General features: G+C 42.1%; 1 protein-coding gene across 1 annotated transcript in view; it reads right to left on the bottom strand.

Moving 5' to 3' along the window:
* The window catches only part of LOC112249853 (cyclin-dependent kinase 19-like), a 61957-nt gene that overhangs the window by 21030 nt on the left and 27331 nt on the right, over window positions 1-13596 (bottom strand). The window contains exons 3-5 of the mRNA XM_042321614.1: window positions 7484-7594; window positions 7137-7277; window positions 473-530 (exon numbers count right to left, since the gene is read on the bottom strand). Coding sequence (XP_042177548.1) covers window positions 473-530; window positions 7137-7277; window positions 7484-7594 — 310 coding nt within the window. The remainder of the gene's footprint in view (window positions 1-472; window positions 531-7136; window positions 7278-7483; window positions 7595-13596) is intronic.

Raw genomic sequence — 13596 nt, 5'->3', positions numbered from 1 at the left:
CGAAACGTTTGACCCAAGTTAAACAATTTAAAGGCAATGCTACCAAATACAAATTGAGTGTATGTACACTTCTGACTTCTGGGAATGTGTTGAAAGAAATAAAAGCTGAAAAAAATGATTCTCTCGACTATTATTCTGACATTTCACATTCTTAAAATTAAGTGGTGATCCTAACTGACCTAAGACAGGGAATTTTTGCTAGGATGAAATGTCAGGAATTGTGAAAAACTGAGTTTAAATGTATTTGGCTAAGGTGTATGTAAACCTCTGACTTAAACTGTATCTGCTATAGAAATAATGGTCACATTATTAAGCTGTTTTGCTCACATTCAAGTTTCAAATGGGAATACAAATAATATGATGTATAATCAACCTACTGACAGAGTTTTAAGCTTTAAATAACTGAATCAGCAGCCTGCTCCATCAATCATCTACAGTGTATTGACTTCAGTGTACATTTAGCCCATCTTACCGATTTTCACTCGCCCTCGTTCTGAGCCCTCCCCCATAACCAGAATGTTGGCTGGTTTCTAGAGGAGAGAGAGACAAACAGACAAACATTTAATCATCTTGTTCTGTGTGTGTTTCAGACATTAGGGAAGCCTCAGAGGCTCCAATACCAAGTAAGACAACACAACATAGAAATTAGGTTACACTCACTTCACAGGTGTATCACATATTATAAACTGGGTCGTTTTGCTCCTGGATGCTGATTGGCTGAAAGCTGTGGTGTTTCAGACATTCTAAATTGTGTGGTTCAAGCCTTGAATGCTGATTAGCTGAAAGCCAATACCACGGGTATGACAAAACATTTATTTTTACTACTCTAATTATGTTGGTAACCAGTTTATAATAGCAATAAGGCACCTTGGGGGTTTGCTGTATATGGCCAATATACCACGGCTAAGGGCTGTATCCAAGCACTCTGTGTTGTGTCATGCTTAAGAACATCTCTTAGTCGTTGTATATTGGCCATATACCACACCTCCTTAGGCCTTATTGCTTAAATAGACAAAAATGCCATGCATGTCCAATGTCTTTTGGAGGGAAGTTTTGGTAATATCAGTGTAACATACAAATAACAGAGGTAGAGCATGCCAAATGGAAAGCGAATTGCGCTTTTGACCTACATACTGCCAAAGACAAAAAAAGAGGTCAAACTACTATAAAAATTCTGTGAAAGATTGCTCTGTCAATGATTGTACTGATCATTGATATCAAGGTCTGCCATGGTTGTGAATCATGCCTGTTCCTTTGGGACAACCACGCAATAATCTCTAACTTAGTCTGTGTTTTAGGGCTTTGGGGAGGAATTATATTATGATGCCCAGTATAGTTCTGTGGTTTCCTGCATGATACCAGAACCACCCAGCCAATTCAAATCCAGACACATGGAGAAACCAGCCAGACAGTCTGTGTTCCAAGAACTCATCTTGCAGAAAACAAATTTACATTATATGTCAATCAAAGAACACAGTTTGCCATGGTGTGTCCAGCACATAACCACCACTGTTTTCACTTTCAATTTATCCAAAGATTTATGCCCAAAGAAAAATAATCTAGCTCTGCTTCATCTCCTACCCATCCACTATCCATGCTGCACATTAAAGACATCACAGTGCCAGATGTATACAGTACACAATAACATTTCCAATGACTATATTCAACTAGTAGGCAACCCACTATTTATTTCATCTTATAAAACGGGTGGGTCTAATCCTGAATGCTGATTGGTTAAAACCGCATTCCAGCCGGTGTCTATTCCACAAGTTACCACCGGCTAAATCTATGATGTTAAAGTGCCTATTTACTGTGTTCCATCTGACTGCGCAATCCACTGTCTCATCAGCCCAGCCAAGCAATTTATAATCTTGATCTCCACTCCAAATCCTTCCATTGTCTGTTAGTCCCCTGAATCTGTGTGAATCTTACATCTCATAGGATTCAATCTCTTCAACAAACAGGTTCCTATAGCAAACAGGGTTTGCTCTAGGGATGCCACTTATAATGATCTCTATTATTCAAACACACAACAAAACACTGCTATCGGCAAACACTATGACGACTCACATGAGCAGAGTTTCTTTTCAAGCCCAAATGACTGGCACCGGCTCCTCTTTGAAATTCTAAACTGGGCTAATGGATTCAATCCAAAGACATTCATTTTCATTGGCCCAATGTACAAATAGATCCTATTTTTATACAGGTAAACAATAACTATGAAAATACTCTCATAAAACAGAGACTGGGTGAACGGGCAATTAAAAAGTAAAATGACCATGTTAATGAGGTTGTAATGTTGCTGTATGATATATTTATTTCTGCAAAAGTTTGGATTTGATTGATTCTAACATGTGTTTAGCTTCCCAGAAAAGTTAGGAGACTTTGTGCAGTGGGTCAGGAGTGGTAAACAGATATCCCTAAGTTAGCGTTTACCAAACTCGGTCCCCGGGACCCCAAGGGTGTAGTTTTGTTTTTTGCCCTAACACTACACAGCTGATTCAAAGCTTGATGATTAGTTGGGGGTCCCGAGGACTGAGTTTGGGAAACACTGCCGTAAATCCTCCATGGACAGAAAACGCAATCCCTAAGGAGGTGCCTCTCTTTCACAAAAAATAGCTCTGTTTTCAGGCCAGGAAGGGCCAGAGGCTAACACTGTCTTTACATGTACTGGGAAACATACAACAGTGCCATTATTAATTCAGCAGCTTTCTCCTTGCTTTTCTCTGTAGTCGTCTTTTTTCAGATTAAGTAATGACCCTGTTTTTCTCGGCGCACAGGCATTAACCACTTTACTGTCATAACCATGTTATAGCAGTGCAGGCCTGCCACAGCCCACTGCACACAGGATATAGAGGGCACCGGACACATACATATTCATACAAAGGACAGTTGGTGTGGATGCTATTTTCCTAGACATTTTCTTGTTGCGGACGTGGCATGTGACTGCGGGTAGCCAGGGATTACTCCAGCTTTGAACAATATTCCATTACGTCAGAGATAAGGGCATGTCCTTAGTAATCAATCATGACAACAACCCACCATTGGCCGGCAGGTGAGAGAGTGCAACCTAGCTATATGCTGCAGCTGAAATCTGACAGCCTGGACATATTGACTTTCAGGGGGGGAGTGGGACCTGCAATCTGGGATCTAACTCTGCTGGCTAGTGGCTGGTGTGGGTTATGTAACTTAGGCAGGAGATGGGGGCGGGACTGCCTGGTTAGCTGGAGACTGAGAATGGGGAGGAGCTGCCTGGTTCACTGGAGACTGAGAATTGGGAAGTGCTGCCTGGTTCGCTGGAGACTAAGGATGGGGAGATGCTGCCTGGTTCGCTGGAGACTGAGGATGGGAAGGTGCTGCCTGTCTCGCAGGAGACTAAGGATGGGGAGATGCTGCCTGGTTCGCTGGAGACTAAGGATGGGGAGATGCTGCCTGGTTCGCTGGAGACTGAGAATGGGGAAGTGCTGCCTGGTTCGCTGGAGACTGAGAATGGGGAAGTGCTGCCTGGTTCACTGGAGACTGAGAATGGGGAAGTGCTGCCTGGTTCACTGGAGACTGAGGATGGGGAGGTGCTGCCTGACTTGCTCGAGACAGAGGATGGGTACAGTGGTGAGGGGAGGCTGGTCTCTCTGCAGCGGTGCAGTGCCCAGCTGCAGCACAAGGTTGAGTGTTGCATAATAAGACAGTGGTGTAGGGAGCCATGTGTAGGGAGCCATGAAAGAGTGGTGGTGGGAGCCATGAAAGACGTGCTATTGCCCTACCCATGTGGCTGTTGATAAAGCACTGAGTCGCTGGAGTAACTAGCCCCCGAGGAGATTAGGAATGCTGTTTGCATTACTCACCCTTTAGCCTAAATCTAACACACCTCCCCCAACATGACTCGGGAGAAAAATGTCCAGATGGGGTGGAATGTGGCATTTTCCATTGAGTAGCAACATCTGAGGTACACGGCTATAAAGTGGTAGACAAAGGAAGTTGACTCTTTCATATTCAGGACAATTTCACAATGGAATGGCCAACAAACTCCCTGTGCAAAACAGACTACACATACCCACGTATCCCGATTCCGAACACCACCAGCTTGAGAGTGGAATTTCCACAATAGCAGGAAGTGCTTGCTTTGAGAAAACTGCAAAACATCAACCTTTATCTGGAATCAGACACAGAGAAAGCGACAACAGAGAAATTCACCCTGGGGCAAAGAAAATAGTTATTAAGAGCCGGAAGAATTGGTGTCCAGATAAGAGAGAAAAACAACGCTAGCTACTGTGCCAGTGTGTTTTAATTCCCGCAGTTGCTAGGTATGTACTGACCATGTACAGTAGTACTGACAGAGGCCTCTGCTTAGATACAGGCATGCTTGTACAACAGGAAGGCAGCGACGGCAGCATATACCCTTGGTGTTGAGGTCAGACATATGACATAGGTCAGACATATGAAATCAAAAACACAAGACCATTGTCCCTTCTGTTGTATCCTGGGCGATTCATTAACCACATCTATTGACCAGGCATTAAAGACCTGCTTAATCCTATAGAATCTCTAAGCAGAATTAAAGAAATACGCTATTGATGACACACTCTCAACAAGTAATACCATGTCATAAACTGCTCAGCAATCACCATCATCAACGACAACGTGATCCACTATCCTCGCAAAGTTATCAATCAACTCGGATTTCACCTCCAAAATAACCCCTACAAGGGACACATATTGAACAAGGGGCCATCAATGGCATGGCAGTGCAGTAGTATGTCTTCATCCCTGTATTACTCCACCTTGGCTGTCGGGGTATAGGCCGAGTTAGTGAGGCTGAGGCCCTGGCTGATAGATCCCTGTGTATTTATATAACGGGAGTTAGCGTTGGTCCTCGTCGCACCATGCTGCCATCTGGGAGAGCTGAGAGAGATTACATGAGAGGGGATGGCCCGATGAAGGCCTGATAAGAATGCTGGAGCTGTGGGACTTGCAGATTCATTCTACTCTGCATTAGTCTCCAGAGACGGGACGGAAGTCACATCAACTGACTGACTTATACTCTGAAGTGTGCCGACTCAATTAGTGTGCTGGTAGTAAACACCAAACATCTGGGCACCAATGAGTTAGAATAGAATAGATTCCCTACTACCCATTCTTCCACCCATAGACATTTGTATTTATTATCGCAGCAGCTACTCTTCCTGGGGTCCATAAAAACATTAAGGCAGTAATATACATTATAATACCAAACATAAAAATACATTTAACAACAGATTTCACGATACATGAAGTGTGTTCCAGGCCTCTACTCTACTACAATACACAATCCAGGTGTAATCAAATCAAAAACAATATCCCGATATGTAACTATATCGATTTTCCCCCTATCACTAATAATAGTATATAACAGAAGCATAACACTTACCAACTAGCTGATGGAAAGATATTTTCCTGATAACACACTCAGCAAAGAGGGACTGTACGTGTGTGTATAATGTATATGTTATGTATGTTTGTACCTGTGTGTGTGACTCTTCGTAGTCCTCGCTGTTCCATAAGGGGTATTTTTATCCGTTTTAACACTTTGATGAGTGTGTTATCAGGAAAATATCTTTACAACAGTCTCTACTCATTGCAATCATCCCCTGTGTTTACTGCTTGAAGAATGTCAATATAATGACACAGCTGGTGTCCTCTAATAGCAGCTGACTTCTCACTGGCTGGCAGGACACAAACGATTGTCTTTCCATCAGCTAGTTGGTAAGTGTTATGCTTCTGTTATATACTATTATTAGTGATAGGGGGAAAATTGATACAGTTACATATCGGGATATTGTTTTTTACGATATATTGTATCGTTTTGACAATATCGCAACATCATTTTTGCGCTAGTTGGCTGTACCTGCACCAAAACTCCAGTATTTTGGTGCAGGTATAGCTTGTTCTCCATCTTCTTTTTAAATAAGGAGCCAATTTGTTTTCAGCACTTCTATTTCCATGACTGATCAAAACTCGTTCTCATGGCTCTCTCTTGTTCCTCTGTAGCAGACATATGATGAGCAATAAGTTTGGAACATCAAATGGCAATAAAATCACAGTATCCAATTGCAATACATATAAAATTGTGAGAATCGCAATACATATCGTATTGGCATCTAAGTATTGTGATAATATCGTATCGTCAGGTCCCTGGCAATTCCCAGCCATAAGTGTTGTGTCACTGTAATATAGTGTTATAAAAGTTTAATATAGTGTTATAAGTGTAATGTAGAGTTATAACAGTGTAATATAGTGTTATAAGTGTAATGTAGTGTTATAACAGTAAAATGTAGTGTTATAACAGTGTAATATAGTGTTATAAGTGTAATGTAGAGTTATAACAGTGTAATATAGTGTTACAAGTGTAATGTAGTGTTATAACAGTAAAATGTAGTGTTATAACAGTGTAATATAGCCCTTATCATGGAATGTCCAAGTTGCACCATAATCAGTTAAGTTTGGGACAATCAGAAAAGAAAAAAAAGCTTCTCAACCAAAATAAAAGTTTATTTGTAAAAGGAACTGCAGAAAGAGATAAGAGAGAGAGAGAGAGAGGGGCCGTGAGGAGAGGAGGTTTCTACAGCCAGATAAGAGAGAAAACAATCCTGTGACCTCGTTCCAGCTGGGCCCAGGGCTGACCTTCCGCTACAATGAGCCCAGCAAAGTCAGGTGAACAGCCTGACCTTCCAGGAAAACACTGTGGGAAAGGTATGGGGGAGAAAGTCTCACAGGGGTGCTAGAGTACAGGCTGGGTGGTGGTGGTGAGGGTAGGGGGGCAGAATTGACAACATTCACCAAGCCAAGACACTTTGCTCCACAGCCAAGGGCCTTAGAATCATAATAATAAACAGTACAAGGTTAAAACAGCACTTGTGCCAGACAACACAGTATTCAGTTAGCTGGCAAGAGAGTTGCTTTAATGTTCCTTTTTGCAGTGAACACCACTCATTGCTGCTTCTAGATATGCAAACAAGTAACTTATTTGCATGCGCCCTATTGGTTGAAAGCAGTTCATATCAGTGACCAATGGGAAAAGGACAGATCAGTGGATGAGGTGTCAGTGAGCATGTGTAGCAACATTGTAAAGGGACACTGGAACTACAGTACAATCGACTCACCAGATCCCTGTGAAGCACCCAGCTGGCATGGAGGTAATGGATCCCGTCCAGAATCTGATACAGGAGAGACTTGACCATGCCTCTCGGCAGCTGTATGGGCTTTTTATTGGCCTTAGAGGCACGGTGGAACTTGATGATGTGCTGAAAGGAGACCAGGGGGAGTGTCATTGAGAAACTGATCAAGCAAGGGAATCAAACAGCTAGTTTCCACAACATACAATACATCATGTACCATACACGGTCCTTTACAGACAGGAAAACGTCAAGAACAAAGACCAAACAACTAAAACATCCAAACAAAAACCTAAATCTGGTCTTCTGACTGGCAGTTGTGATGAAACACTTACCCAGAGGTCGTGCTCAGCATAGTCAAAGAGGAGCCACACCTTTCTGTCACTGTGAGACAGGAACACTTTCTGCAGGGCGATCACGTTGGGGTGTTTCAGTTCTCGTAACAGCTGCAACACACAGCAAGAGCTTCCATAAATCTCCAACAGAAAAAAAAAACTATTTCAATGCAATTACTTAACACCTTCTGAATTATTGAAGTTTTCAGTTTATTCAGTTTATTTGCAGAATTCTGACACGAAGTTGGAAACAATTACACTGCATTAAATATAACAATTTCGTACATGCTGTACTGGAGGATATGTGCCACACATCTCTCATGTCTTATCCTCACATCAACATGTCAGATAAAGATTGACAGCATATGGAAAACAAAACTAAAAGGAAGAGTTCTCTAGGGATGGGCATTTGAAATAATTGTACTATTTGAATAATATCATGAAACATCAGGATAGTCTAAATGACATTTTTGTTTCAAAATACCACTATTAATTTGACCAATCAGAACGACGCAAATGTACATGCCGGACAGCCGACATGTTACTTTTCTCCGGTAGTTTGGCTAACAGCAACAACAGCTAAAGAGGAGTCTGTTTTTCACTATGATAGAACTGATTCTGTTACAAAAACATTTTCTGGGGCGAGTTCTGCATTGATCTATGTCAGGTATTGTGGAAACTCCATTAGGTGAGCACCAGTAATTGCCATTTCAAGTGGGGGAAATAGCATACCGATGTCAGGTCCTTTGATGGCTAAATGCGCAGAAGTAGCTCAACGCACCATTATAAAAACTACAGGTACATAATTTATTTTTATTTTTTAAATGTCATGATATATCATTGTAGGTTAAAATGTAACAAGGATCATTTCATTTCATTTACACAAAGCTTTTCCATTGTTGAAAAAGGCCTCCAAAAATGAACACCCTCAAGTAATCAAATATGAACCTCCATTCGGATATCTAGATATTGAATTATCCATGCCCATAATAGTTTCCTCACAAATCATGAGGGATTTCCACACTACTCTAATCACATGAAGTGGGAACTCGTGTTGTAGTTGTTGTTGTTGTCGTTATGAACTCTCCATCTCGCTCCAACCCTCTGCACCAGCAGACAGATGGACCATCAGGCTATGCAGCCAGCCCCGCTGTGTTTCCATGGATTTATTACATAAGAGAGATGCTCCCACCTGCGCTGTGTGCTTTAGTTTCTCCACTGAAACCTTGTGTGTCTTACCAATGGGCCCAAAGCAGATGTTCCAACATCAGAGTGGCAGGCAACACATAGCCCCTGCACAGCTGAGGCTGAGAGACACGCCACTACAGTCTGCCTTCACTATACTGTATTAACATCAATACATTATATTTCTACACACTAAGGACTCTGTATTACTGCACTAAGATAAAGACATTATACTCCCACACAATCAGATGTTTCTCTTCATGTTCATCCTCTCCCCGCTTGTTTTGTCAGCGGAGGCACAACTAAATCCATAATCAATCGAGCCCTTTAGATAGACTACGATCTCAATAGGGGGGTTGTGTGTGTGTGTGTGTGTGGCTTTGTTGGGAAAGAGCTGAAACGGGCCGTAATGAATTATTCACTCATAGTGTCACCTGACCTGAAATCCCATGGAAGAATACCTCTCTGTGAGTGTCCCTCCCTGCGATCCTGACGACACCGTACACTAAACATGCAGCCAGGGCGTTGGCTCGAGCTAGGGCACAGTTGGCTGTAATTTCAGAGTGTCCGCCGACAAGGACAGACAGGGTTACAGCCAGGGGGGAGTGGCTCTCTGCATTGACAATGTACTATATCACACGCACACAACCATGCACACACACAGCCTGTCTCCCCCCTCGGTTCTACCCGCAAGGCAGGCTAGTACTGTAGTAAGAAGCTTGAAAAGTGAGGGGGAGGGGCAGTGACAGAGCAGGGGGAATAATGCTGTGATTGTATATGCCGCAAGTTTGATTTGGGCTTTGGATGGGGGAAATGAGGAGGGGGTTATTGAGGTTAGTGTTTAATAACAAGCTAATCCCTGGGCTATGACACGGCATTGTGCTAATAAGCCCTGGGTTTACAGGCATACTACAGGCAGACCCCTGCCTCTGTGATGCTGGCCACACTGACTGGAATCACAGAGCCACAAGGACTAGCCACCCACACCAGACCAATTCTGGTATAACTGCTTTCTCGTAGTACCCCACAACGGTCGGCGTTCAGCAGTATGCACTCTTTATAATCGGCTAAACTAACAAACAGGGATCCCGTGCAGTCACATGACTTCTACAAAAGGTATAGAGGTAATTTCGTTATGGCAAATGCAAAGATGCACATTGTATTTATCCAGGGGGAAGGCCAGACTATGTAGCTCAGTTGGTAGAGCATGGTGCTTGCAACACCAGGATAGTGAGTTTGATTCCTGGGACCACCCATATGTAAAATGTATGCATGCATGATTGTAAGTAGTTTGGATAAAAGTGTTTGCTAAATGGCATATATTATCTATTATATTATACTGTACAGTAGAGTACTGAAAATAACAGTGTTGTTGTTTCAGCTTAGCATTTCAGTATAATAATCCTTCCACATTGACACAGAATCAATGAGCTTATTGCAGTAAATCCATCACAGGGGATGGATCCTTTGTAGAATCACTCCACTCTCAAGTGAATTTGAGAGCAGAGAAGAGGAGCAAAGCCAGTGTAGTGAAACAGACTTCATGTCATCAGGACAGTCTCTGTCTGTCAGGGCCCATGTTCCTTTACAGGGGGCATCACCTCAGTCAAACCTCACTGCCGTGATCAGGTGCCCTTAATCCACTCTCTCTCTCTCTGGTCCACAGGAAGCAAGATTGCAGCTGCCCTAGGGGACATTTTACTGGACTGAGTAAATAAAAACTCTGACTCAGCCATTTCATGGGATCAAGATGAGATTATATCTATGTAGATTCTGGTTTTCTGCTCCACATAACACCCAGTGTGTCAATTAACGACTGCAGCAATTACCATCAAAAGGTCACGATTAATGGACTACCGTCATTGTAAAAAATGATTTGTTCTTAAGTGACTTGCCTTGTTAAATAAAGGTTACACACAATATCTGATAGATCCATAAAACATAAAAGTATTGTGCAATCAATATTTTGTGAAAGTGCTGTACATCCCAATGTATATGTTTCCTGTTTCAAATCTACTTATCAAACCTGTTTGTCTGTCAGAAACAGCCAAACATATGTCAAAAGAAAAGACATGAAAAGAAAAGACATAAAAAATAATTTGGCCATGACCATTGCACAGAACCCTCATTGTGAATATGTGGCAAGAATATAAGAACAGAGCAGTTGTTCGTGGCCTGTTCTGGGAAAAATGGGTCATGTTTTTCAACAGCTTCACAGGGAAAGCTCTGGCTGGATATGGGCCAAATGTCAGCACAGCCTCTGTTGTCAGGACAGCCAATACACCTTTAAAAAGAGGCCACATGAACCTGGACCCATGAGGTCTCGGCTTTCAGTTCACTAACCACCCCTGGCTCATATATATAACCCCACATAACACTTGGAAACTTAAATAGCTTGCAATTCAGTCTATTTCTATGGGCATTTAAGCCTTGGCAGTCATTACCACATTATACACATTTAGGGTTTTAGATCAATGTGGGTTTTGTATTTACACTCATCGAGCAAGAGTCAAAACAAGTCACAAATCTGGGGATAAGAGAGTGAGAGGAACCACAAGAAAACAGTGTCTCCCTGAGTTGGGCCTGGAGAAAGCTGTCTCCAAAATGGCACACCGTTCCCTGTAGTGCACACATATTTGACCAAAGCCCTATGGGTGCCATTTGGGATGCAGCTCGGGACTGACTAACGAGCTGGCGTTCTTCATGCGGCTACAGCGCACTGGGTCGATAAATCCAGAGCAGGCAGGCTGCTGCTGTGTGTTTTGGACCAAGAACCACTACAGGTCCAAGTGAAACACTACGGCTCTGTGTGTGGAAATGTGCATGCCAAGCTTTTCCCTGAGACTGAACAAAGGCAAGGCAAGCATTCTGCTCTCTCTGCTCAGCTGCCGCCAGACATTTGCTCTTGTTATTCTGTGTTGCCCAGAACATGCTGACTCTGTTAGAAGCTGTGTCGTTGAGTAACCATGGTCTGTGGCGCAGGGAAGATTATTGGAGCTACTAGCAGCATATTCTCTGACAGAATAGATACCCACATGCAGGTTTTCTTTGGCACGTATTAGAATGCCATTGAAGAATGCTTTGCGTTCCTAGGAATGCATGTTGTGGTTTATGTGTGCTATATACTGAAGCAGAGCACAATTCAATTAGAATCTCCTTTGCATTTATATATCATCATTAAAATAGCTTCTCTCTATTTTTTCCTTTATTAACTTCTTATGAAACAAAATTCCATTTATAAACTGGGTGGTTAGAGCCCTGAATGCTGATTGGTTGACACACATGGTATATCAGACCCTATACCAAGGGTATGACAAAACATCTAACTACATTGGTAAGCCGTTTATAATAGCAATAAGGGCTTTGTAGTGTTGCGGAATGCCTGGATACAGCCCTTATCCGCGGTATATTGGCCATATACCACACCTCCTCGGGCGTTATTGCTTAATTATACAACTGTCTTCCTTATCTATTTACAGTACTAAGGATCTTCCCCTGCATGGACACACTGTCACTAACCTAAAGCATATGTCATGACAGGCCTGATGGAAACAAAAAAAATGTTGGTAACCTTTCCAAATGTCGACAAAACTAAATACACTAGACAAGGTGGGCTCTTTTGTGACGGTAAAATGGATTATGCGAAAAATGTCAGTTTAAACGCTTTTATGCGTAAATATTTATATAATAACCATGATATCGAAGTAAACTTTGAGTCACTAGATGATATGTTGTGTGGTCCTCCCACTATGACTAATCGGGAAAGCATGCAATTTATTAGGTTACAGATTAAATCAATTATAATTAACTTCAAAGGGTGGTGAGAGTGCAAGGTGATGAGCTTGATGCTCATTTCCAATAAATATCGAGGGTCTTATTCTGGTGACATGATAATCGATGCTTGGCTGCTGTTTGACAAATAAAAATTAACAAATGAATTAAGTCTGGGTACTGGCTCGGCAGACAGCGCTGTTGGCTGAAGCGCACGTGCCAATACCAGAGAGTGCACACTCGCAATATAACACAGATTTTGGTGAGAAAACCCTCAGTAGAGTTGAAAATGCGATGGAAACCCAATTAAGTTGTATTTTTTATTCAATACATGGGTTTTTAAACACAAAAGGTATTTTATGTTCACTACATAATCGCGCACAGCCCTTTATCTGCAACAAGTCAATTTGATGGTAGCACATCTCTGGTGGGAAAATGTGCATATTGTTTTTATGCGGCTTTTAGAATATTCACATGAAAATTTGGATGGAAACCTAGCTTCTGACTGTCATTTCATCCATGGCAACCAAGTGAGAGTGCCTGCCAACCCACTCCCTCTGCAAACACAACTAAAACATGGTAATGTTTACACAGTGATCAGAATGGTCGGAAAGAATAGCTGACTTTGGCTGGTTGACAGAGTGAATAGCAGAACTACTCATAGACTGAGCCGAGGCAGGTCCCAGACTTAATTCACTGGATCACCATAGGAGTCACAGAACATTCAGTATCAGGTGTTTCTGTGTACTGAGGCACACGTTTTCCCTGTCCCCTATTAAATGTTGTATTTTACAACATAAAGAAGATGGTTGGGTAACCTCTTCATCTTTCATTAATCACTCACTCAATTACTTCTTTAACCCCCCTCTTGTTCTCGTGGAAGAAAATAAATGTTGTGCAAATCACTGTTGTCATTGTTTTTGTCTGAAGGACATTTACCCTGGTCCCCTTGATTGTATTTAAAGAAAAGCCATTTGGTGATAATAAACTAAAAACAGGACTTGCTTCAAGGGAAACTGCATTTTCAAAATAGTTTCAACCGCTGATGGTCAATCTAAACTAGACCAACAACAATCTAAACCTGGTAGTTTAGATTCTCAAAATAGATCGGGTGAAATGGATGCCAGAATTGCACAATAACAGTCTGTTTGGTGTTT

This window comes from Oncorhynchus tshawytscha, linkage group LG05 (genome assembly GCF_018296145.1).
Source record: "Oncorhynchus tshawytscha isolate Ot180627B linkage group LG05, Otsh_v2.0, whole genome shotgun sequence".
Taxonomy (NCBI): Eukaryota; Metazoa; Chordata; class Actinopteri; order Salmoniformes; family Salmonidae; genus Oncorhynchus; species Oncorhynchus tshawytscha.
Note: the sequence above shows the minus strand (reverse complement) of the source record. Positions and strands in the feature narration are given on the sequence as shown.